General features: G+C 53.5%; 1 protein-coding gene across 4 annotated transcripts in view; it reads left to right on the top strand.

Annotated features, from left to right (window-relative positions):
- The window catches only part of HIF3A (hypoxia inducible factor 3 subunit alpha), a 31,480-nt gene extending 6,927 nt beyond the window's left edge, over positions 1 to 24,553 (top strand). For 3 of the 4 annotated variants that reach the window (XM_039249039.1, XM_039249061.1, XM_039249055.1), the window contains 12 exons: positions 1,303 to 1,387; positions 1,665 to 1,777; positions 2,044 to 2,252; positions 4,535 to 4,641; positions 4,814 to 4,961; positions 9,042 to 9,160; positions 10,140 to 10,330; positions 10,844 to 10,948; positions 15,511 to 15,782; positions 16,877 to 16,994; positions 18,518 to 18,599; positions 21,879 to 24,553. In XM_039249039.1, coding sequence (XP_039104970.1) covers positions 1,303 to 1,387; positions 1,665 to 1,777; positions 2,044 to 2,252; positions 4,535 to 4,641; positions 4,814 to 4,961; positions 9,042 to 9,160; positions 10,140 to 10,330; positions 10,844 to 10,948; positions 15,511 to 15,782; positions 16,877 to 16,994; positions 18,518 to 18,599; positions 21,879 to 21,976 — 1,647 coding nt within the window. In that variant the 3' untranslated portion in view covers positions 21,977 to 24,553. The remainder of the gene's footprint in view (positions 1 to 1,302; positions 1,388 to 1,664; positions 1,778 to 2,043; positions 2,253 to 4,534; positions 4,642 to 4,813; positions 4,962 to 9,041; positions 9,161 to 10,139; positions 10,331 to 10,843; positions 10,949 to 15,510; positions 15,783 to 16,876; positions 16,995 to 18,517; positions 18,600 to 21,878) is intronic. The other variant, XM_039249047.1, reaches the window with a different exon arrangement.
- Positions 24,554 to 25,994: the final 1,441 nt, after the last annotated feature.

Raw genomic sequence — 25,994 nt, 5'->3', positions numbered from 1 at the left:
GGAACAGAATATGCAAAGGCCCAGAGGTGAGATAAAATGGAGCATTTGGGGGAAATCGAGATGCGGATCCTGGCTCAGTGCAGAGTGCAAGGGGAAAGGTGAGCGAAAAAAGTCCTGAGAGGTCAACGGAGCTAGGTAATTTAGGTCCAAATTAGGTTTATTGCCGGGGCACTGGGGGGAGCCATAGAAGGATATTCAGCAGGGGAGAGGCTGTGAGAGAGGTGGAATAGGACTTAGATTTTGGAAAGCTCCCTCTTGGTGTGCACAGGGGTGGAGCTGGAGGCTGGGATTAGAGGCTGAGGGTCCGCAGGGAGGGGCGCGGGGCCCCTGGTGAGAGAAGAGGGGTCTGAGCAGGGATCTGGGGACGGGAAGGCAGGAGATACGGGTGGGGAACTGATTTTGGCTCATCCATGCAGCATGTCCCGCGGGAGGGTTACCAGTTGTTTTTCCCGGTTCACGTAAACGGGCTCCGTACTTGGCACTCTGTTCCTTTGTCCTGCTTTGTTATCTCACTCCTGGTACCATTGTTAGCTTGAGCTTTGGGGTTCAGAGAGGTGAATGTCCCAAGGCCCCGAAGCTAGGAAGTGGCAGAGCCCGGATTTGAATCCAGCTACGAGAGGGGCTGTCAGAGAGGAGAGCCATCTCTCTTCCCCTGGTCCACACCACCACTGGGTTGTGAGCGGTGTGGATCCCTCGCCGTCGGAGTCCCCTCCGGCCAGTGCCGGGCTCATTGCCTGAACTGAAACAACACATTGAGTCCTTGGCTTGCCAAACAGGTGGGATTTGAACGGGGTCTCACCTCAGGGCCTTTGCACTTGCGGTTCCCTCTTTCCAGAAGACTCCAGAGAGAGCCATACGACCACCTCACTGGCTTGGTTCAACAATCTGTTTAAATGACATGGGCCCAGACTACTGCCTCTAAGATGGCATCCCACCGTTTCACTGCCTTACCTTGATTTTCTCCGTATTACTTCCTATCGTGTTTTATAGCTGCGTTGTTATGTTTGTTTGCTTATTGGCTGTCTCCCCTACTAGCCGGTAAACTCCGAGAGGCCGGGATTGTGCCTGTGTGTGGTCACAGCTTTGCCTACCATCTAGAAGAGGGCTTGGCAGACAGCAGGCACGGAAAAAGTGGTGGCTCAGTGAGGGAGGGAGGGAGGGAGTGAATGAATGGAGAGCATGTACAGCAATCCCGCCTCGTGAATCAGGGGAAGGGCGGTGAGGACAGGAAAGAGGAGATGAGTCAGAGGCGCTGGTGAAAGTGCTTTTCCTTCAGACACCTCCTGCTTCCCTCCCTGGCAGCTTGAGCTCATTGGACACAGTATCTTTGATTTCATCCACCCCTGTGACCAAGAGGAGCTTCAGGACGCCCTGACCCCCCGGCAGAGTGAGTTCCTTGGAGGCCTCCGTCCCCTGGTTACAGAAGCCGGGGCTTTCCCTCCACGCATGCCCTTTCTCCAGACTCAGAAAAATGGGAAGAGGGGCCCCGGCCCGGCCCTGGGGTATCTGGAAGGAGCACTCTCTACCCCTGGGGGCCCTCCCTGGTTCCTGTGGGAATGAGGCTGGGGAGACTGGTAGCTGGGGTGCTGTGGGGAAGTGGGCTCTGTCCTGAGCTGCCCCAGTGACCTGCTCACCCCCTTCCCCGCGGCCCGGCCCGTCCCCAGGCCTGTCCAAAAAGAAGCCCGAGGCCCCCACCGAGCGGTGTTTCTCCCTGCGCATGAAGAGTACCCTCACCAGCAGGGGGCGCACCCTCAACCTCAAGGCGGCCACCTGGAAGGTGGGCAGGGCCCGGCCTGGAGGAGGGAGGGGGCCCTGGGGTGGGAGGGGCTGCTGGGGCGGGGCCTGAGCCCTAAAGTTCTCGCAGCGTGTTGGAGTCCAGGGATCCCGAGGGGCTGGATTCGGAGCTCCCAGAGTCTCAGAATCTGGTTTGTTCTCGGCTCCCGGCGGGCCCTGGGGCAGTGGAGAGAAACCTTCCAGGCCCGCGGGGAACCCCAGGCCCACGTGCCTCATCCCGTTTGCCCGCCCCACCCCCTTCCCAACTAGGTGCTGTACTGCTCTGGCCACATGAGGGCCTACAAGCCCCCTGTGCAGACGTCCCCAGCAGGGAGCCCCAGCTTGGAGCCCCCCCTGCAGTGCCTGGTGCTCATCTGTGAAGCCATCCCCCACCCCGGCAGCCTGGAGCCCCCACTGGGCCAGGGGGCCTTCCTCAGCCGCCACAGCCTGGACATGAAGTTCACCTACTGTGATGAGAGGTGCGCAGGAGCCCGCTGCCCCCCACCCCCTCCCCTGGCCCAGCTCCTCTTCTTCCTTTATGCCTAGCTCTTGCCCATCCCCCTAACGCCCGCCCCCCCTTCTCCCTCTGGTCCATTTCCGTCTGTCGCTGATGCCATCTGTTTCTGTCTCTGTGTGGCTGGCTGTGAATCCTCTGTGGGTCTTTTTGCCTTGGGTTTTCTCCTGGTCTCTCTTTGAGTCTTCGTGCCTCCCTCCCTGCCCTTCTGTTACTTTCCTTAAATGAGTCCGTGTGCATAAAGCAGTTTGCACAGTGCCCAACCTGAACGCAGTGCTCAGCGAAGTATCCCTATTAATACCCGCCCTCCCAAATCCTTCCCTTTCTCTCTCCTCTTTTTCCCTCCGCCCTTCTCTCCCTTCATCCCTGCCTGTTTCTGCATCTTCCTTCCTTCCAGCACCCTGGAGTCCTGCTTGGGAGTGGCAAGTCTGGGCTCAGACAGCTTGCATTGAAAGCCTGGCTGTGTACCCTTGGCCAGAGGCCGTCAGGTCTCCGTGCTGCACTCTGCTCATCTGTCCCGTGGAGTGACCTTAGAGCCTCCTTAGAGCACTTGTTCTGAGCACCCAATGTGTTGCCTGGTGCAGAGTGCTAGAGAAGTGTATTTTTATTTTACTAAAAAAATTTTTTTCGTGTTTATTTATTTAAAAAATTTTTTAATGTTTTTTTTAAAAATTTATTTCTGAGAGAGACAGCATGAGCAAGGGAAGGTCAGAGAGAGAGGGAGACACAGAACCCGAAGCTGTCAGCACTAGCTGTCAGCACAGAGCCCGACTTGGGGCTCGAACCCGTGAACCGCGAGATCATGACCTGAGCCGAAGTTGGATGCTCAACTAAGCCACCCAGGCTCCCTGTTTTCATGTTTATTTTTGAGAGGGGGGAGGGGCAGAGAGCGAGGGGAACAGAGGACCCAAAGCAGGGTCTGCACTGACAGCAAAGAGCCGATGTGGAGCTTGAACTCCACAAACCCCGAGATCATGATATGAGCCAAAGCCAGTTGCTTAACTGACTGGGCCACTCAGGCACCCCTGTTTTATTTTATCTTATATCTATTTATTTTTATTAAAAAAATTTTAACATTCATTTATTTTTTTTACATTTATTTATTTATTTATTTATTTTTAAATGTTTTATTTATTTCTAGGAGAGAGAGAGAGAGACAGCGTGAGCAGGGGAGGGTCAGAGAGAGAGGGAGTCACAGACTCTGAAACAGGCTCCAGGCTCTGAGCTGGCAGTCAGCACAGAGCCCGACGTGGGGCTCGAACCCACGAACCGCGAGATCATGACCTAAGCGAAAGTCGGACGCTCAACCGACGAAGCCACCCAGGCGCCCCACATTTATTTATTTTTGAGAGACAGAGACAGAGTGTGAGCCGGGGAGGGGCAGAGAGAGAGGGAGACACAGAATCCGAAACAGGCTCCAGGCTCTGAGCTGTCAGTACAGAGCCCGACGCGGGGCTCGAACCCACGAACCCTGAGATCATGCCCTGAGCTGAAGTTGGACGCTCAACCGGCTGAGCCACCCAGGCGCCCCATATAAGTGTCTATTTTTAAGCACTATGAGCATTATTCCTTTTTACTTTATTGATTTTCTTTCTTTCTGTGATTTTCTTTCTTCCTTTCTCTTCCCTCCTCCTTTTGTTTACTCTTCCTCATCCCTGCCGCCGCAACCCCACTGCAAATCGGTTTCCAGCTGCTGTAACAATCAGTGGCTCAAAACACACAGTCACGACCCCAGGGCTCAGAAGTCTGAAATGAGCCTTATGGATCTAAAGTCCAGGGTCGCATTTCTTGTGGAGGCTCCTTGCCTTAAAAACTTCTGGAACCTTCCTACATTCCTTGGCTTGGGGCCCCTTTCTCCATCTTCGAAACACATGGCCCGCCGTCCGCCTCCATCAGCACCGGTCCTGGACAGATCATTCCTCTGTGAGGGCCCCTGCTGCCACCCTGGGCCCACCCAGATCCTCCAGGGGAAGCTCCCCATCTCAAGATCCTTCACTTAATCACCCCCAGCCCACCCACCCCAGCACAGTCCCCTCTGCCACCTGAGGCCTCAGTCACAGGGCCTGGGGATTAGGGGGTGGACCTCTCCAGGGGCCGTTATTCAGCCCACAACACCTCCTTTTCTTTCTCTTCATTACAACCCTCTCTGGCTGGCTGGCTTGGCTCCCCCGCGCCCCCCAGCCCCCATCCTCCACCCTCCGCCCGCCTCGGCCAGTCTTACTGACCAGGCCCCCTGCACCCACCCAGGATCGCGGAGGTGGCCGGCTACAGCCCCGATGACCTGATCGGCTGCTCCGCCTATGAATACATCCACGCTCTGGACTCGGACGCTGTCGGCCAGAGCGTCCACACCCGTAAGTGAGACTCCCCGGCAGTGTGAGACCCGCCCCCCAGCTCCCCACGTCTGCCCCGAGAAGGGTCCTCGTCCCTGGCTCCCTCATGCCCCACGCCCCACCCCACCCCCAGAGCCTCCTCTCCCCGTTTGCCCTTTCTGTGGCCCTGACCCCTCCCCGTCCCCCTCCCCAGTGCTGAGCAAGGGCCAGGCAGTAACAGGGCAGTATCGCTTCCTGGCCCGGAGCGGTGGCTACCTGTGGACCCAGACTCAGGCCACAGTGGTGTCGGGGGGCCGGGGTCCCCAGTCTGAGAGTATCGTCTGCGTCCACTTCTTGATCAGGTAAGTGCGGGGGGAGGGGGGGCTGTGTGTGTGGGTGTGGTCTGCATGTGTGTGGACAGGGGTGTGTGCTTGTCATGCACACGTCTGTAAGCGGGAGTGCGCACATGTACGTATGCAGAACGTGTGACTGAGTGCACACAGGTATGTGCGGGTGTACACACGTGTGCTTGGGTGCGCCTGCTGTTCGTTTAAATTGAAAAAGACTCCATTCAAATTAAAGTAAATCTAGCAGAATCACGGGGACTTTTTTGCTTTTTAAAATTGAAGTATAGGGGCGTCTGGGTGGCTCAATCGATTAAGCGCCCGACTTCGGCTCAGGTTATGATCCCACCGTTCATGAGTTCGAGCCCTGTGTCGGGCTCTATGCTGACAGCTCAGAGCCTGAACCTGCTTCAGATTCTGTGTCTCCCTCTTTGCCCCTCCCCCACTCACATTCTTTCTCTCTTAAAAATAAACAAACATTAAAAAAAACATTTTTAAAAATTGAATATAATAAATTCACTCTTTTTGGTATCCAGTTCTAGGAGTTTTGACAAAGGCACGGGATTGTGTAACCACTTCCACGATCAAGCTTTAGAAAATTGCCCCAAAACATTCTGTCATAGTGAATCCCCACCCCACCGCGTCCCCCACCCCTGTCCCTGGCAACCACCAGACTGTTCTCTTGACTCTAGAATTTTGCCTTTTTCAGAACGTCATGCTCATGGAATCCTGTAGTAGGTGGCCCTGTGGGTCAGGCTTTTTTCAATTAGCGTCATAGATTTAAAATGTATCTATATTTTATGTGTCAGTAGCTCATTTTTGTGAAAAAAGCTTTTAACGTTTATTTATTTTGAGAGAGAGAGAGAGTGCGAGCCGGGGAGGGCAGAGAGAGAGGGTGATACAAAATCCGAAACAGGCTCCAGGCTGTGAGCTGTCAGCACAGAGCCTGACACGGGGCTCGAACCCATGAACCGTGAGATCATGACCTGAGCCGAAGTCGGACGCTCAAGATACTCAATCAACTGAGCCTCCCAGGCGTCCCGGTAGCTCCTTTTCCACGCTGAGTGGTGCTCTATGGTATGAATATGAACAGACTAGAGTTTGTTTATCCACTCACCAGTTGGGGGACATTTGGGCCGTTTCCTATTTTGGGTGATTACGAAAAAAGCGACTGTAAATATTCTCATACAAGATTTTGCAAGATCATGTTTTCATTTCCCTTGGGTAAACACCTAGGCGTGGAATGGGCTGGTCGTATGGTCAGTGTCCATTTAACTTCATCTCCTGGGAAGGCTGTGCCATTTTACATTCCTACCAGCAATGTGAAGGTTCGTCTGCATGGCCGCCAGCATTTTGTTCTGTCCGGTTTTGTCTTGTTTTGCTTTATGCTAGTGCGTGTGCAGCGGTAAATCACAGGCTTTCCTCCAGGGCATTAAGCGTTTAGAGGTTTTCCGCCATGACCACATTGTGATGAGGGCAGCAAATTAGCACATAAGACAGGGAGAATTACAGCTTTTCTCTGAAGATGATCTTCCAGGTCATGGTATCAATTTCTAAAGTGCCAGGAGTCTTCCTATGTCTTTTTGATCAAGGACAGATTCTAGTAGAAAACAGAAGTACCCATACAAGTCTTTACACCGGACAAGAATACAAGACTGATTATCTTTGGAATGCCCTCACTTTATTTTTTTGTTTTTTATTTTTTTAATGTTTTATTTATTTCTGAGAGCGAGAGACAGCATGAGCAGGGGAGGGGCAGAGAGAGAGGGAGACACAGAATCTGAAGCAGGCTCCAGGCTCTGAGCTGTCAGCACAGAGCCTGACGCAGGGCTCCAACCCATGAACCGTGAGATCATGACCTGAGCCGAAGTCAGCCGCCTAACCGACTGAGCCGCCCAGGCGCCCCGAATGGAATGCCCTCACTTTAACTAGCACCTTTTCAAATCAGAACCTTTGAGGTCAGGCCATTTGTTACTGCAAAGGAGAGGGGGACCTGCCCCCCTCTCTGCTGGAAACTCCTATTCATTGTGAAGATTTGCCTTTCTATGGCCAGGCCCTGTGATTTTAATCTTCTGCACTCTAAGCTAAGCTCAGTTTTATTGGCAGAAATGGGTGAGGAATGAAAAGGAGTTTACTCAGCGACATAAGGAGCATGTGGTACTAATCAGCCTTGTTCTGGGTGTGTATTGTGTGGTGTGCACTTATGTGGCTATCTGTGTGTGTGCAGGCACTTCTGTTTTGCTGTATAAAAACCCCTCCCCTTCCAGACCTGAGCCTCCCTCCACTGCAGTAAGCAATTGCTTTACAGAATTTACAAAAATACAACTCATCAGGCGCCTGGGTGGCTCAGTCGGTTAAGTGTCCAAATCTTGATTTCAACTCATGTCATGGTCTCACGGTTTTTAAGTTTGAGCCCTGCACCAGGTTCAGCGCTGGCAGTGCAGAGCCTACTTGGGATTCCCTCTCTCCCCGCCTCCTGCCCCTCCTGTTTGCTCTCTCTCTCTCTCTCTCAAAATAAACATTTAAAAAATTTATTTAAAAAATACAACTCATTGGGGCGCCCGGGTGGCTTAGTCGGTTAAGCGTCCGACTTTCGCTCAGGTCATGATCTCGCGGTTCGTGGGTTCGAGCCCCGCGTCGGGCTCTGTGCTGACTGCCAGCTCTGAGCCTGGAGCCTGTTTCAGTCTGTGACTCCCTCTCTCTCTGACCCTCCCCTATCCACACTGTCTCTCTCTCTCCTAGAAATAAATAATAATAAAAAAAAAACATTAAAAAACATTAAAAAAAAAATACAACTCATTTATATGGGGCCCTGATGAATCTTCAGCACCTAGAACAGCGCCTGGCACGTGGTAGGTGTTCAATTAACGATTAGCACAAATCCTTACATAGCGCTCACCATGTACCAGGCACAGTTCTCTGCATTTTATGTGTATTAGCCCATTTAATCCTCCTAACAACCTGAGGAGGAGGTATTATTATTCTTGCCTCTTTTCAGAGGAGGCAAATGAGGCACAGAGAGGTTCAGCCACATGCTCAAGGTCACACAGCTTGGAAGTGGCACCGCTGGATTTGAACCCAGGCCACAGGCTGTAGAGCCACTGTTCTTAGCCAGTAGGCAACACTAGTTGTCTAGGAAATGTTTATGGAATGAGCAGGTGTGCCAGATATGCACGTGTGAGCACGAGAGTGGATTATGCACACCTGTCTGTGTATACACTTGGGTGTATAGGAGTGTTCCTCTTTGTGTTTGTGTGTACTGGGTGTGTATACGTGTGGCTGTGCGTGCTTTTTCAAAGGGGGTTGGGGTGGCTTTGGTCCAGCCTAAATTGGGATGTTTCCAGCCCAGAAGGGGGTTCAGTGAGGATGGGGAAGGGTCATAGTGTCTCAAACAGCTCCTGGGAGAGCCACCCACCTGCTCCCCTGGGTATTTTTATGCAAACAAGGGCCTGGTTCTCAGCCCCCAGACCAATTCTCCAGAAGCCAGTTTGCTCAGCGAACATTTGGGTTTTCTCAGCAGCTAGAGCCTGGGGGGAAGGGAGGCGCGGGGACATAAGAATATATTTATAAACCCATTCCCTTGACTATGAAAAATGTCTATGAATAGAAGCTTCATAAATAAAATCTTATTCATTAAAACGTACCCCTCTGAATTCTTCATATTTGGTAAGGTATATATACTTCATCGATCCATTTATAAGAATATGCTTATAAGTAAATATAAAGAGAATATTTTGTTCTTATGCCTTTTCATGCTCCCCTTCTCTGTCCCTCCTTCCCCCCCCGCCCCCATCCCTGTCTCCCCTCCCCTCCCCAGGCTGTGCTAAATGCCAGCCCGTTTTTTCTGTCTCCTTCCACAGAGAGAGCTTGGGAAGACACACATAACTTTATTTTAAATGCTATTATAATAAAAAGCATTCCGCAAAAATCATATCTTTAAGAGAAACAAGTAAATGTGGCAAACTATTTTCTGTACAGTGCTGCCCTGTCCCTGCATGGGATTGCCCCCCGCCCCCATGACGGGACTCCATCTGAGCGGGCTGCCTGGGCTGAGGCCGATGACCCTCCCTGACTTCCTTTTTTCGCCTTGTACCCCAGCCGGGTGGAAGAGACCGGAGTGGTGCTGTCCCTGGAGCAAACCGAGCGACACTCCCGCAGACCCGCTCAGCGGGGCACCCCCTCCCAGAAGGACGCCCCTGATGCTGGCGACAGCCTTGGTATGGGGCGGGGCTGGGACCAGGAGGGGTGGTGGCCCCAGGAGGCTGGAGGGAGAGCCTTAATAGTGAGGCCCCCCGGGGCTCTGTGTGACCTGCCTCCCGCCTCCCTCCCCTTCTCACTCACACTCTGAGCGGTACCAGCTTCCTTAGCGCTCATGGAATATGCTAGATTCTCGTGGCTTAGGGCCTCTGCACTGGCAGTTCCCTCCTCTGCCCAGAAAGCTCTTCTCTCTTCTGTCCTTCCTCGTCTGTGCCCCTGGGATGACTGCTTCGGTCTTCTGGCTCCTCTGCTCTGAACCCTGCTGTGGCTCCCCATGGCCCCCACCCATCAGCTGGCTCCCTGTTCCCACCTCACTCCTCCGCGTTCAGTAATCTTGACCCTCCCCAATCCAGCTCCCTTCTACCTCTTCCTTCTCCCCCCACCCGACAAGCTTCTTTTCAAGGCTATCACCTTCTCCAAGCTGTTGCTGGCAGCTCCTGGGTGTGGCATGGGGTTACTGATATCCTTTCCTTTTCTGGCTCAGAACTGACCTCCAGGGACCTTAGAACCTCCTTGAGGGCCCTGGGCTAGTCTTTTCTTCTAACATGCAAAAGCCCCCCCCAGAGCTGAGTGACTGATCATGGTTCCGGGGCACTGGAGAACTGGGTCAGTCACGTGCCTTGGTCCGGCAGTACTGATTCTTAAATATCAAAATGTTTCCCCCTCGCTGGGCAGTTGCTACTCTCCCAAGCCCTCCGCGTGCCCCCTCCCCCACGCTGGCCTCTCCAGGACCCTCAAGGGTCTCACCGCAATCTGGCAGCTGAAGAGACAGACCTTGGCAAGCCTTCTCCAGAACTCAGGTCCCCAGCACTGTGGACAGCGTCACCCTGATTGGTGGTCGAAAATGTCAACAGGGCTCCCCGGGGTTTGGGGATGGGGGGCCCTCCCCCTCAGGTCCGAATGACCATTCTGTGTCCTGCCCACCGATGTGTGCTGTAGATGCCTCTGGTCCCCGGATCCTGGCCTTCCTGCACCCCCCTGCCCTGAGCGAGGCCACCCTGGCCGCTGACCCCCGCCGCTACTGTAGCCCTGACCTCCGTCGCCTCCTGGCTCCTATCCTGGATGGGACTTCAGTAGCTGCCACGCCCAATGCACCCCCAGCCACACGGTGCCCCCAAAGCCCTCTTCCGGTAAGTGGTTCCTCTCACATGAACCCTTGGGATCCTTGCTATTCTCTGGGCCTCTGTTTCTCCATCTGTGCAGTGGGAAGGCTGGGGTGAGATGGGGTTTGGGGGCTCTTTAAGACCTAGATCCCAGATTCTTCAACTGTTACCTGACCAAAACCTGGGATATTTGGGACTGGCAGGGGTGACCCCCTCCTCACTTGTGACTAAGCGTCCAGGCTCTCTGAATTTTGACCTCAAAGAGTCAAGAACGTCTAATGTCTTGAATTACCCAAACCTGGATTCAAATCCTGGAGCTGCCACTTACCAGCTGTGTTACCCTGGACAAGCAGGCCCTCAGTTTTTTCATCCATAAAATTAGGATCGTAACAAGTAGCCATCTCATTGGTCATTGGGAGGGTCCCCCGCTGTCTGATTTTTGACCTTCACTTCTACCTCTGAGCTCAAATGTCCAGACTACCTTACCGTTAACATTTTCTAGGCTCAAGATTTTCTTCAGTGTCTACTTTCTTCCCACAGGCCGATCTGCCAGATGAACCACTCATGGACATGGAGAATACACACAAGCTCTTGGCCTCTGGCAAAGACCTTGAGACTGTGGACACAGATCTAGATATAGCTCAGGTGAGGGTTGGCATGGAAGGAGCAGTCTTGACCTCTTTGCTCTGGGGGCTGACATATATGAGCCTTAGAGAAAGGTGGTGGAATTGTTGAGCGGATGAGTGCATGGATGGATAGGCCATTGTATCCATTAGGTGGAGGATGGTGGGTAGATGGATGGGTGGTGGGTAAACAACTATTTGGATGGATGGATGGATGGATGGATGGATGGATGGATGGATAGATGGATGGACCACTGTATTCATTAGGTGGTTGATGGTGGATAGATGGATGGGTGATGGTTAGACAGATACTTGGATGGATGGATGTATGGATGGATGGATGTTTGGCTGGGTAGTTAGATAGCCACTGGTTCCTTAGATAGATGATAGATGGATGGATAATGTTTGGATGACTGATTGAGTGGCTCGATAAATGACAGTGACATGATATATTAGTTACCTATTGCTGCATAACAGACTACCCCAAACTGAGCCCCTTAAAAACTAACATTTATTATGTCACACCATTTCTGAGACTCATGAATCTGGGAGCAGCTTAGCTGGATGGTTTTTGTGGAGTCTCTCATGAGGCTGAAGTCAAGCTCTCCATGAGGGGAATCGTGGGGCTAGAGGACCCACTTCCAAACTCACACACATAGTCGTTGGCAGGCATCAGCCCCTCACTGGCTCTAGCTGGAGGCCTCAATTCCTTACAGCATAGGCTGCCTGAGTGTCCCCACAACATGGCAGCTGGATTCCCCCAAGACAAGGAATCCAAGAGATGACAAGAGTGAGCCCAAGACAGAAGATTATAACCTAATCATGGAAGCAACCTCCCATCACTTCACCGAATTATATTGATCATATAGATCAACCCTAGAATAAGGCAGAAGGCATCTGTAGTGAGGGTGAACACCAAAAGGCAAGGATGGTTGGGGATCCCACCAATGCATGTCTCTCCCTCATGTAAAATACACCTACCCCCTCCGAAGTGCCCCCAAAGTCTTCCCATGACAGCATCAGCCCGAAATCCAGAATCTCATCACCTACATCGGGTCTGGGTGTGGCAAAGCTCTCCCTCTGTTGGCCTGTGAACTAAAGAGACAGGTGATGTGCCAGCCACACACCCCGCACACAGTGGTGGGACAGGCACAGAGTAATGCCGTGCAACTCTTAGTCAAAAAGAGGGAGAGGAGGGGCACCTGGGTGGCTCAGTCAGTTAAGTGTCGGACTTTGGCTCAGGTCATGATCTTGTGGTTTGCGGGTTCGAGCCCCTGCTTCAGATTCTCCCTCCCCTCCTCCACTTTGTTCGCTCGCTCTCTCTCTCAAAAATAAACATTTTTTAAAATTAAAAAAAAAAAAAGGAAGAGGAGAGAGCACAGGTGTCACTGGTCCACAGCAGTTTTGAAATCCGGTTGGGCAACTATGGGAAGTTCCTTGACCAGAACCCATTCCTACTACAGTAAGACCTTGGTTTGCAAGTACAGCTCATTCCAAAAACATGCTTGTCATCCAGAGTACTCGCATATCAAAGCGAATCTCAAGAACCCTTGGCTCAGTTGCGATCACGTGACGTTCACCGTCACGTACGACTCGTACTGCAAGACGTCGCTCGTTTATCAAGTTAAATTTTATTAGAAACGCTTACAGGTCTTGTAAAACACTCACAGGACAAGTTACTCGCTATCCAAGGTTTTACTGTACTTCCTTAGCGGCTTTCTCCATTATTCTAGAATCCTCTTCCGTTTTTCATAAAAGGTAATTGTTAGGGAACTTTGGTAGCCCAAAGGTCTCTTTCCATTTAGCGTTATCTCTGTCCCTTCCAGTCCAAGGTGGCAGTGTTTCTGTTTGTATAATAATCTTTAGTGCCCTGCATTAGACAAAAGTCACACCCGCAGATCTCTTTGCAATAAGCCCTTCTGTACCTTGGGGTTTTGCTGAGATGCTGAGTGACAGTGTGTGGAAGTTTAATAGGAGCCCTGTTGTCTGAGAAGATCAGTTAGCGCATCCTTAAGCTCCAGTGTATCTGCCCGAAGGACATTCTAGGCAGCGCCTTTGATCTTCCTGATCAAAGAATTTTATGGTCACGCCCTGGCTTCAGCTTCAGAGCATCCCTTCCTGAGAATGCCCTCCTTGGCTCAGAAACCATTTCTCAATTTTAGTGTCCTTCACCACCTGGGGAGTTCCCTGGGTCAGCCAAGTGCAAGGTGAAGGTCGCAGTCCTCCAGTCTGCCAAGTCTTCCAAGACTTGTGACATGGAGGCCGCAGGGCCACCCTCGCTTCACACCAGCTGCCCACAAATTCAGAGATTCTCACTGACTCCCTCAGTGTCAATAATTTGCTAAAGCTGGCTGTAGAACTGAGGTCAGCACTGGACTTAGGTTGATTTCTAGGAATTTTTTTTTAAGCTTATTTATTTTGAGAGAGAGTGAGCGCGTGCACAAGCGCATGAGCTGGGGAGGGGGAGGGAGGGAGAGAATCCCAAGCAGGCTGTTTGCTACCAGCTTGGACCCCAACGTGGGGCTCCATCTCTGCAACTGTGAGATCAAAATCAGGAGTCAGACACTTAACCAACTGAGCCACCCAGGCGCCCCAGGGTGATCGTTTTATTATAGCAAAAGAATATTATAGGCAAAGGAAGAGCTGCAGAGGGTGGAATCCGAGATGAGGAGGTTCCCAAATGCAAAGCTCTCGCGACCCCAGGGATGCTTACCCCCTCCCCCCCCCGACGCACAGGGGCCACCGCCACTCCTGGAAGCCCATCCCAGCTGCGGTTCTGGAATCTTCACTGTGTGGACACGACTGAATTATTGCCCACGTAGTTGCCCTTGATCTCCATCTCGACCTCCCCAGCACACGCGCTTCCCCTGGAGGTCAGGCTGATCTCACGGGGCCCCAACCCTCTCACCGCACAGCTGGCCATTCGGGCACAGCCAGCCCGCAGCCTGAGTCACCTTGTCAGCAAAAGCCGTTAGGTGTGGCTCCAGGGTCCCGTTAGGTGTGGCTCCAGGGGCCCATCACCGGGTCACACAGGAGATCCCAAGGAGCCCGGGCAGAGGCCACGCCCCCTTTGGGGTAAAGTTCCTTTTTCGCTTCGAGGGGAGATTAAGAATCTTCCAGACCTTCGGGGCGCCTGGTTGGCTTAGTCGGTTAAGCGTCTGACTTTCGCTTAGGTCATGATCTCGAGGTTCGTGGGTTCGAGCCCCGCGTCGGGCTCTGTGCTGACTGCCAGCTCAGAGCCTGGAGCCTATTTCAGAGTCTGTGACTCCCTCTCTCTCTGACCCTCCCCTGCTCACGCTGTCTCTCTCTCTCTCCTAGAAATAAATAAAACAATTTAAAAAAAAAAAGAATCTTCCAGACCTTCAAGTCCCAGCTCCTTCACGTCTAACATTTCCCTTTTAGCTCTTCTCTCCTCTTGTCTTTGCTCAAGAGGCAAGAGATCAGGCAGCCAGTCCCCACTCTGGCTGGGGATCCTGTCGCCAGATCGCCTGGCGCACTACTTACGTGTTCTCTGTACCGGAAAACTGCAGGCAACACTGGTACTAACCGTTAGCTGCCCCAAAACAAAAGCCTCCTTTCCTCGGGCTTCTGGTAACACTTCCCTCACCTCCCTGTATGCCTTCACGGGCTGGCTTCTCGTGTTCACGTTTCCACTAGCAGTGTGTTCAAGGCGTCTAGGCTCCCACAGGCCTTTCATGCCCCTTCCAGGCCCCGCCCACTGCCCTGTGCCCCAGCCACCCTGCCTTTGAGGTTTTTGTCATTTTATCATGGCAGCAAAATCCCATCATCTGTTTCTGGGAAACAAATTGTCCTAAAGCTTAAAATAACAAGTGTGTATTACCTGCCATGACTTCCGGGGGCCAGGGGGCCTGGGAGCCACATATCGGGGTGACTTTGCTTGGGACTCTCTCCTGGGAGAGGTGTCATGAGACGTCTTGCAGTCAACAGGTCATCCGGGCTTGCAGTCAGTCACTTGAAGGCTTGGAAGGGACTAGAAGATGCGCTTCCGAGATCACTCAGTTGTCTGCAGGCAGGGGGTCTCAGTTTCTCACCATGGGGGCCTCTCCACGGGGCTCCCCCCTCGAGCAAGTGACCAGAGAGTGTGCAGCAAAAACAGAAGCCACAGTTTTTCTTTATAATCTAACATTGGGGGTCACACTCCATCATCCCCTCAATATCCTCTGGTCCCAGATCCACCATCGTCACTGTAGTAGGGGATTACCTAGGGCGTGGATACCAAGGGTGGGGATGCTTGAGGGCCATTTTGGTGACTGGCTACCAGAGTCCTTACACCCATTTTACAGATGAGGAAACTGAAGCTCAGACTTTTCTGAGAGAGAGAGAGCCTGAGCAGCGGGAGGGGCAGAGGGAGAAGGCGACAGAGGATGTGAAGCAGGCTCTGTGCTCATGAGCCCGTGAGATCATGACCTGAGCTGAAGTCGGACGCTTCACCCACCGAGCCCCCCAGGCGCCCCTCGGCTCTTGGCCTCGGCCACACAGCTCAGATGTGGTGGAGCTGGGGCTGTAGCCCAGGCCCGCCCGAGGCCAAGGCTCTTGCGCTTAACCTCCTCCTGCCTCCCACAGGACGCCGACGCTCTGGATTTGGAGATGCTGGCCCCCTACATCTCCATGGATGACGACTTCCAGCTCAACTCCAGCGAGCAGCTGCCCCGGGCCTTCCACAGACCGCGGGGCGCCGTCCCCCGGCCCCGCGCACGGAGCTTCCATGGCCTGTCGCCCCCACCCCCTGAGGCCTCCCTGCTGCCCCGCTGGGGGAGTGACCCCCGGCTGAGCTGCTCCAGCCCCTCCAGAGGGGACCCTTTGGCATCGTCCCCTGCGGCTGGGGCTCGGAAGAGGTGAGCCACAGTGCAGGGAAGGTATGAAGGGAGGGAGCCCCCATCTTGTCCCTGCCTCCTGTGTCAGCCTCGTCCTTCATCATTCCTCCTGCTGACCTGCTGACCTCTGTTCGTGCCAGGCCTCCGTGTCCCCAGCCCGCGCCATGCGTGTTCCCACCTCTGTCTCTGCCTAGGCGGGGCCCTCCGCTCTTCTTGTTTATCCAACTCCCACCAGCCGCCAGGGCCCTCTCCTTTGGAACATATTTATATCTGGCCTCGTGACAATTTTTGTCACAGTTAAGGGGACATTGCAACAGTGTCCAAGCAACTGTCTAGAACTAAGTTTCCTAACACCTTTGAGGATCTGTTGAAAGCTACGGACTCTTTCCCAAGAACATTCGCACACATACAGATGCACAGTTGTGCATATAATTTCAGAGGGTCCGTGTCCCCCTTCCAGAGACATTTAATTACTAATACTCAAGGTTTTGCACTCCACGTTGTAGACATGTGCCCATTTAGTATCCAGAATGGTCCCTTTACTATCCTTCTGAGGTTTTATGGCTACATCTCAGTGTTTCCCAAGGCTCTCAGCTTGGTGCTGGATGTATAGTGAGTGCCTAATAAAGACATACTGAATGAGGGAGGAAGGGAATGAATGAATATAGTAGGTGGATGGATGGATGGATGGATAGACGGATAGACAGCTGGATGGATGGGTGGGTGGGTGGATGGATAGATGGATGGATGGATGGATAGCTGGACAGATGGGTGGGTGGGTGCATGGGTGGCTGGCTGGCTGGATAGATGGATGAATGGATGTTTGGATGGATGGATGGATCAATGGATAATAGATGGGTAGGTGGATGGATGGGTGGGTACATGGGTGGATGGGTGGATGGAAGGATGGGTGGGTAGATGGATAAATGGATGGATGGGTAGGTTGATGGGTGGGTACATGGATGATCAGATGGGTGGACAGATAGATGGTGAGTGTAGGAGTAAAGGAATGAACAAGCACTTGGGGGAATGAATGAATGCTCATCACCTCCTCCCGGCGATGCCCACACTTGCTCAGGTTTGTTGTGTTCCATTTCTTACCTGTTTTTCTCCAGGACCCTGGCTCAGAGCTCAGAGGCCGAGGCCGAGGGGGTGGAGCTGCTGGGAGTGAAACCCCCCAAACGGTCCTCACGCCCAGAACCCGAAAACTTCCTGCTGCCTCCCCTCAGCCTGGTATGTTGGGGGATTCATGGGACTCTCTGGCCCTTGGAACCCAGCAGGCTTAAACCTACTGTTTTATGTATGGGTGGGAAAACCAGAGAGGGGCAAGGGCTGGCTGAAGGTCAGATGGAAAGTCAGTCGTCCATGTGAGGCCATGCAAATTTATGTAAGTTGGTGGTAAGTTCTAAGAAGAAAAATTAAGCAGGGTAAAGGGGAGAAATGACAAAACTTGGTGGGTGCAGGACCCTCCTCCACTCCCCCGGGCCTCCCTCGCAGACCTAGAACAGCTCTCGGCCTTGGATTATTAGCATAGCATTAAGAGTCCAGACCCTAGAGTCAGACAGACTTGAGTTCAAGTCCCAGGTCGGCCACCTAATGACCGTGAGGCCTTGGGCAGGTAGGGTGACCACTCTGAACCTCAGTTTCCTCCTCTGGGAAGGGGGATGGTGACATCCCGCAGGGCTGCCGTGAGAAGCAAATGAAATTAAGACCTTAGCTGATCCTTAGTGCCTGTCAACGAACATGATATAAACAACCAAACGAAAGCAGCACCCCCTGCCCCCCGCCTCCCCCCTTCCGCCCTTCTTTCCTCGTCTCCCTGCTTCCATCTCACCCCTGCCATCCTTTCTGCACGATGGCAACCGGGACGCCCTTTCCACAACACTGCCCAGCCTGCACCGCTTCCACAGAGCCTCCCTCCAGGACCCTCCATGGCTCTCTGATGCCCACAAAAGTGCCGCTTGCACGAGCAGGTGAACACCAGAGGTGTGGTGGCTGGTCTCAACAGCTGATATTTATCGAGTGCCTACCACGGGGCAGACGCTGCACTAAATGCCTTCTGCATGATTACATAACTTACCCCTTGTGACCCCTCTTGAGATGTTGTTGTCATTAGTAGTAGTAGTAGTAGTAGTGGTATCCACACTTACCCACCAGAGGTCAAGCAACCGCGTCACTCAGAGTCTGGGCAGGAAGCAGCACACTCTGATGGGGGTGTTGAGGAGCATTTAAAAGCGAGACTACTGGCCGAGGGGTGGGCGAAACATAGGGAAGCAGCGGGAGGGGGCGCAGCGCCCTGGGGCCGGCACCGTGCGTGTAGCCTGAAGGCACAGGGCAGGGCGCGGGTCGCCAGATCCCAGAGACAGCAGGTAGGGGTAGACACCTTCCATGGAGGGCCAGGGCCAGGCCGGGACAAGCCGGCAGGGAAGCAGCTGGATCAAACACCGCCCCGCTTCCCCCTCCCGCTGGCAGCATCTCCCGTTAGGTGAACCCACAGGAATACACAGAGCAAGGCCGCACGCTGATGGAGTCCACATGCCCAGGCCGGCCCGCTGGGGCGCGGAGGAAGGGGGGACCGAGGCTCCGGAGGGGCACCCGGAGGAGATCAGGCTAGGACGTTGGCTGAACCCAAAGTCACACGGCCCATAAGCCATTGCGGGGCCCCTAGAGCTCCTAGCCACCCCCCCCCCCATCCTGCCTCCTGGGGCATTGACGACGACGGTGGCGGCGGCGGCGGCTTTGTCTCTGTCCTGCAGAGTTTCCTTCTGACAGGAGGGCCCGCCCCGGGGAGCCAGCAGGACCCCAGCACCCACCTCCTGGAGCTGAATGAGCCCCTCCGTGAGTAGCACCCTGGGTATACAGAGGACCTGGGTCCCTTTCCCTCCTACGACGCACCCCCCATGGTTGAGAGAGGGGTGGCCAGTCCAGAAGGTGGCAGGGGTGAGGGTGGGGAGCTGTCAGTGCCTGGCTCTGACCTTGGTAGAGACAGAGACAGCCCTTCCCTGCTCTCAGCGGCACCGGGGGGGGGGGGGGGGGGGGGAAGAGAGGCTCGAGCGAGCGAGCGAGCGAGGGGCTTGCCAAAGCTGCCGCCTGGGGTGGAGGCCGAGCCCAGCCTCAAGCTAGAGCTCCCGAAGCCTGTGTCTGCTCACACTCTGCGGCCCGTCCCCCTTGGTCATCCCCCGCTGCGCCGCTGCGGAAAGCAGTTTCTGCTTCTGGAGCCTCAGTACTCACCCCTCCACCAGGTAGGATCTGTTACAGTAGTTGTTACCTGAAGGAGAGGTTGCCAGGGCCTCAGAGGGGCAGCCCGGGAAGGTTGGCACAAGTCCCGGCTGGCAGCAGACGCTCGAGAAAGGTCTGTGCTGGCGCGACACTGGTCCCACAGCCCCTCCCCACGGCGAGCCTGGCTACCGTGCCTGTTCGGGCTACTGACCTCACCTTCCAGCATAACTGTCCGGAGCCACAGCTCCTCTCGGAACGTCCAGGCAGGGGTGCCTGGGGGGCGCAGTGGGTGAACCGTCTGATTCTTTTTTTTTTTTTTTTATTTCTAGGAGAGAGAGAGACAGCGTGAGCAGGGGAGGGTCAGAGAGAGAGGGAGTCACAGACTCTGAAACAGGCTCCAGGCTCTGAGCTGGCAGTCAGCACAGAGCCCGACGTGGGGCTCGAACCCACGAACTGCGAGACCATAACCTAAGCGAAAGTCGGACGCTTAACCGACTAAGCGCCCCTGTGAACCGTCTGATTCTTAATCTCGCCCCAGGTCATGATCTCACAGTTTGTGGGTTCGAGCCCTGAATCAGGCTCTGCGCTGACAGCATGTAGCTTGCTGGGGTTCTGTCTCTCCTCCTCTCTGCCCCTCCCCGGCTTGTGCACACACTCGCTCACTCTCTCTCTCTCTCAAAATAAATAAATAAACTTAAAACCAAAACAAACAAACATCCAGGCATTAGCTAGGAGATCTTTCCAAAGCACGAATCTGCCCCCGACCTCCCTCTGCTCCAGACTCATCCATGGCTCCCTACTGCCCTTCTAAGAAAGACCAAGCTCCTCAACCTTGTACTCCAGTCCCATGGGGTCTGCCCGGTGCCTCATCTCACACCGTGCTCGGCTTCACATCTTGTTTCGGCCACAGTGACTGTCTTTTGGTTCCTTCTGTCCTTCTTACACGTAACACTTATTTATGGAGCACACAGTACATGCCAGGCACTGCCCTAGGGGCTGGAGACATGACTGTACAAGAGAGAAATCCCTGCCGTCGTAGGGCTGCCATGCTGGCGGAGGGAACAGTCCAGAATAAAAAAACACATACGATTAAGAGCGCGAGAGAGGAACAGAAGCGCTTCCGGAGAAAACAATATATGCGAAGGAAAAGGAAACCTGGGGTGGTGGGATTTTGATTTGATTTGATTTGATTTTTTAAATGTTTCATTTATTTCAGAGAGAGAGAGAGAGAGAGAGAGAGAGAGAGACAGCGTGAGCAGGGGAGGGTCAGAGAGAGAGGGAGACACAGAATCTGAAACAGGCTCCGGGCTCTGAGCTGTCAGCACAGATCCTGACGCGGGGCTTAAACCCACAAATCGTGAGATCATTACCTGAGCCAAAGTTGGACGCTCAACCGACTGAGCCACCCAGGCGCCCCGGTGGGATTTTGATTTTAAGTAGTACGGTTAAGGGTGGTCTCATTGAGAAGGTGATGTTTGAGCAAAGACCTCAGGAAGTGAGGGAGTGAACTGTGACCATTTCCAGGGGACGAGCACTCCAGGCAGAGGGAACAGCATATCCAAAGGTCCCGAGGTAGGAGTGCATCTGTCTTAGTTGGGGAAAACAAGGCCATAGGGCTGAAGCAGAGAGGAGGGGAGAGAGGTGGGGGGCTGATTGCAGTGGGGACTCTGTAGGGCATCAGTAAGGACTTTGAAGTAATCTTGCTAGAGGAGAGAGCCTCAGGGCCTTTGCATATGCCGATCTTTCTGCCCAGAACACTTTTCTTTCTATTCTTTGCTTATTTATTGCATCCTTTTGATCTCAGATCAAGTATTACCCCTTCTGTGAAGCCCTCCCTAACTTCCTAAGTTCATGGCTCACAACACGCATCACAGCCCATATTTATGCAAGTGTTCATGTCATTGTTTGATTTTTGGCTGTCCTCTCCATGGGTGTGTGAGCCGTGGGAGGGCAGGGGCCAGGCTTGTCTTGTGGTTGCCATACTCTACCGTCTGTGTGAGGCAGGGCAGTGGCCGGGCACAGAGCAGGGCCTCAGTGCATGTTTGTAAACGAAGAGCCAGCATTTGCCTGGCACCTACTCTGAACCACTCTTTGGGCTGAGCCTTGTGTACATGACCCAACTGATACCTCTCACCGCAGTGTCAGGGCTGGGAGGTTCGTCTATCCGGTTAACTGCTGTGTGCCCGGTGCCTGGCACATACCAGGAGCTCAACAAATATTTTCTGAGTGGGTGAATTCTCCCACAGGAGGTAGACAGAAGGACCCCCGTTTCCTAGGGAACAACAGCTCACTGGCCGCTCACCAAGTTACTAGTTTTGTCCCGAGCACTTCACGTGGATTGACTCATTTACTTCCCCACAACAGCCCCGGAAAGGAAGTACTGTTAGCTCATTTTACATATGAGGTAGCCAAGGCACAGAGAGGTGACGTCACCGCCTTGGGGTCGCACAGCAAGTAAAGAGCAGAGCCTAGGTTGTAACTCAGGCAGCATCTGGCTCCAGCCTTTTTTTTTTTTTTTTAATGCTTCTTTATTTTTGAGAGAAAGCATGAGCAGGGGAGGGGAACAGAGAGAGGGGTACAGAGGATCTGAAGCCGGCTCTATGTTGAGAGCAGAGAGCCCAACTCAGGGTTTGAACTCACAAACCGTGAGATCGTGACCTGATTTGAAGCCGGGCATTTAACCGACTGAACCACCCCGGCGCCCGTGGCCCAGCTACTAACTACTGCCTTAAGCATCCTGGGCCCTTGAGGTTCAGAGGACAGAACTGGGCCAAGAGCTTGCTGCTATGTGAACCCGGGCATGCCTGCCTCCCCACCCACGCTTTTCACCATCAGGAGGGGCAGAAATGGGTCTGGGAGGTAATTCCCCGCTGGCTGATCCTCCATCTTCCCCCACAGGCCTGGGACCCCCGCCGCTCTCTCTCTACCCGGATGAGGACACCGCGGAGCCCAGGAGCCACTTCCACCCAGCGGCAGGCCCGGCCCAGGCCAACTGAGCGGGCTCCGCCGGGCCCTCTTCCCTGCGCCCCTCCACTCCCCAAAGGACCTCAACCACACTCCACGCCGGCAGCCAAAGCACAGGATGGGGGCCCCAGGAGAGGGGCTCCCTCCCTCTCCTTTCAGCGGCCCCCGCCCACCTCGGGCCTACCTCAGCCCTCACCCCTCTGCCCCCCACGTCTGGGGGCTTTCGGGGGTGGTCTCAGCTCAGTGACCTCTGGGAGGGGGTCCCTGGCCCCCTCTTCCTCCTTCTCTCAGGACTTCCCTTGGGGTTCTCTGTACTGGTTACCTCATCCCTTTCTCCCACTCTCCTGGCTTGATTTTGGGTAATTAGGGGTCGGGGAGGTGGGGGTTCAGGTCTGTGTTTCTGGGCTCTGGGGAGTATGGGTAGTAACCACAGTCACATTTCTTTCCATCCATGTCTGTTGTTTTCACGATGGGTTTTTGATCGCTATGAATTGCCCGGGGTCCATAAGAATGCAGGACTCTGATTCCCACCCCCCTTCTTCAGGTGTTTTTTTTGGGGGGGCCCTCTGGGGCAGACTGCACCCCTAGCAACTTCAGATCAATCCCCTTAGCCTCCCAAGTGGCCACCCCGCTCTGCCTGCCCCTCCATAGGGGCTTCTGCGGCCCCCAGTCTCCTCTGGGCACTGGCTTCGTTCACAGGCTTCCCGTTTCCAGGGGCAGCCAGCCTCCAACTTCCTCTGCTTCCAGATCCTACAACTTCCAGATCTCTCCGGTTCTAGACCACTCTGTTCCTGACCTTCTCTGGTTCTAGACTGTCCAGCCCCCAGCAGTCTTAGACCTCACATGCTCCAAACCCCTCTGACTCCAGACCTCACAACGTCTAGCTCTTTCTTGTTCTGGACCTCACAACCTCCAGCGCCAGGTTTGTCCTTCACGGTCTCCTCCACGGCTGCCTTGTTCTAGGCCTCACAACCTCCAAGTCCCTCTGGCTCCAGAGCCTAGAACCTTACCGGCTCCTCTGGTTCTAGACCTCACATTGACTTCTCCTCTGGTTCTAGACCACTCCTTGTAAATGTCTCCCCCTTGTACCAGAGGTCACATGCTGTAACTCCTGCTGGTTACAGGTCTTACAACCCATGACTGCCTCTGATTCTGGACGCCACAGCCTAAACTTCATATTGGTTCTAGTCTTCCTGATCTGTAATATGTTTGGGTCCAAATCCAGACTTCTTAAATTTTCAAAACATGATGCTTCATGATGCCCAGCTCCTTCCCTTTCAACTTTCTACACTCAAGACTTGCTTTCCCAATCAAAAAGAAGTAAAATGAGCTTTATGGCTTGAGCTTATAACCATTGTAGTACTTCCAGATTGAATGGCATGCCCCAGTTCATTTGCTCTAGACCTAATGACCTCCACCATTCACGGTTCGAGGCTATAAAACCTTTAGACCTTGCAATTCCCAGGGCCCTCTGATTCCAGATATGATGATCTCATTTCTCCTGATTCTTGAACTTGGCTTCAAATGTCTTCTGATTCCAGACTGCACCCTCTCAGTTCCCCAGGTTCTAGACCTCACAATCTCCAATTCCCTCTCCAGATCTTGACTCCAAATTATCTTAGATCCAGAACTTAGCCTCCAAACATCTAATTCTAGATCTTGACTTATAAAAATTTCTGGTTCTAGACCCTACAGCCCCCAGCTCCTGATTCTACATCTTGCCTCCAAAACCTCTCTGGTTCTAGAGCTCAGTCCTCAGACTTTTCCTAATTCCACTCTTTGTAGTCTGTAGATCCCTCTGGTTCGAGGCCTCGCAGCCTCCAGTGATCTCTGACTTCAGATCAAAATTCGTTTGGTTCTAGAACTCAGCCTCCAAGTGCCTCTGATTCTAGAATCTGGACACCACCCTGGGGATTCCTCTGGTTCTGAATCTAATGACCTTGGACTTTCTGATTCCAGACCATACCCTCTTGATTCTGGGCTTCCTGCCCTACTCAACTTGCCCCGATTCCTGCTGTCTTAAGTCTTCCCAACCCAGGTTCCTCTGCTTCATGCTTAAGCCTCTCCATTCTTGACCTCACATCCCTAGTTTCCCTGCCCTAGAACCACTACTACCCCGCCGCCCGCTCTCCTGAGACGTGCTTCCCTTTACTTCACCCCAGGTACCCGGGGGACCTGGGGGTTCCTTACAATCCAGGAGACTTCCCTAGCCGCACGGACACGCGCACAGCCCTATCTGCATATCACGGGTGGGGAGAGGCTGGGACTCCTCAGTACTCTGCCACTACCTGTGTATCCCCCTTACTCCTGACCCCATTTCTACGATGGTGCTACTCTTGGTCTCCCACACCAAAAGGCCTCCCTCTCTCAGCTCGGTTCACCCCCATTTTGGAAGGCACTTCTCTGTTTTGTCAGGGGATGGCCTGTCCAGATTGGTGCTACGGGGGGAGAAGGCTCCAGTCCCTCTTTCCCTCAGGAGGTAACCCCGGCCATCGATGGAGGGAACTGGACTGGCTTGGGGGAGGGGAAGGGAATGGCCCAGCCACTCTGGCTCTGAAACCCACTAATCTGTATACCGCCATAAAGACTTTGCCTTGGTAGGCACCAGAGCTCTGCACGTGGATTCATCTATGGGGTCGCTTCCGGGTGTGTGGGTATACTGGCCGTGTATATCACCGTGAGTCTGTGTGTGTGACTCTGTGTTCCTAGGCGGGTCCATAACATTGCATGTCTGGTGATGCTGTAACTCTATGTATGTGTCTATGACAATTCTGTGAACCCGCTGGGGGGAGGGGCTGTGATTCCTTCTAGCTGTATGTGTTAGCGTTGGAGTGAAAGGACTCTGCTTTACGGGCTTCTGGTTACACGGGGTTTCTGCGTTCCTGAGTGCGGGAGGTTTTGTGGTGTTGCAATTATGCTCACATGCACGGGACTGTTTTGCCACTGTCATTCCATATACTGAGATCGGCCTGCATCACACAGTGCTCTGTACTTGAGCATGTATGTGTGTGTGTGTGTGTGTGTGTGTGTGTGTGTGTGTGACAGAGGGATTCCGTGTCTGTAGATTCATGTCCAGGTGGGCGTGCCTGTTCCGTCCCCTCTCTATAGATCACCTTGTAACTCCTTTCCCACGTAGGAATCTTTTGGTAAAAATTAAATTTTATTTTTAAGTAATCTTTCCACCCAACCCGGGGCTTGAACTCACAGCCCTGAGATTAAAGAGTCACATGCTCTACTGCCTGAGCCAGGCAGGCACCTCCCCCATCATCTAGAAATCTTTTCAAAGAAAAAACACCTTCAAGCCTTGCATTTGTTGGCCCCTCACCTTAAATGCCTTCTTCTCACTTGGTTATCTCCTACTCGTATTTTAGGTCTTGGTTCAGGCTTCCCCTCTTCCAGGAAGTCTTCCCTGCCTGCCCTGCAGGGAGAGCCCCTCCGGGAGCTTTCCTCCCAGCTCTGCGTACCCAGTCCCACTCTGGGTATTTACAATGGAGCAGATAAGAAAAGTACTCTGTGTTGGGCCCCCAGCCAAACACCTTACTCATAAGAGCCTCTCGAACTTTCCTCTACTTGTACACAACAGGCATGGTTATTGTCCCTGTTTTATGGAGGATGAAACTGAGGTTCAGAGAGGAGGGTCACTTGTCAAGGTCACACAGCAGGGAAGGGCTGAGCTGGACTGGGATCCAGGATCCAAACCCACTACAGCAGCCTTCCCACACACACCCCTAAAAATCTCAAAAATGTAACCCACAAGGTGAGCTACGGAACATAGAGTTGAGTGGGACCCAAGCGCGCAGGAATTAAGGTGGGACAAGCCAAAGTTCTGGCTCTGCCGCTCTCACTGGATGACCTTGGGCAAGTCTGACGACCTCTACAAGTGTCAATGTCCTCAGCGGTAAATGGAGCTGATACCAGTATCCACCTTCTAGGCTCACTGTTGGCTGTGACAGGAGGTTATGGGGGTCAGGCTGCCAAGACAAGGAGGCTGGGGAGTGGGCTAGCTTGCGTTTCCAGAAGGGGAGCCGCAGTAAGGCCCGAAAGGGATTT

Source organism: Hyaena hyaena, unplaced genomic scaffold, assembly GCF_003009895.1.
Source record: "Hyaena hyaena isolate Hyena2069 unplaced genomic scaffold, ASM300989v1 scaffold_9, whole genome shotgun sequence".
NCBI lineage: Eukaryota > Metazoa > Chordata > Mammalia > Carnivora > Hyaenidae > Hyaena > Hyaena hyaena.
This window is presented reverse-complemented; position numbering and strand designations above follow the sequence as displayed.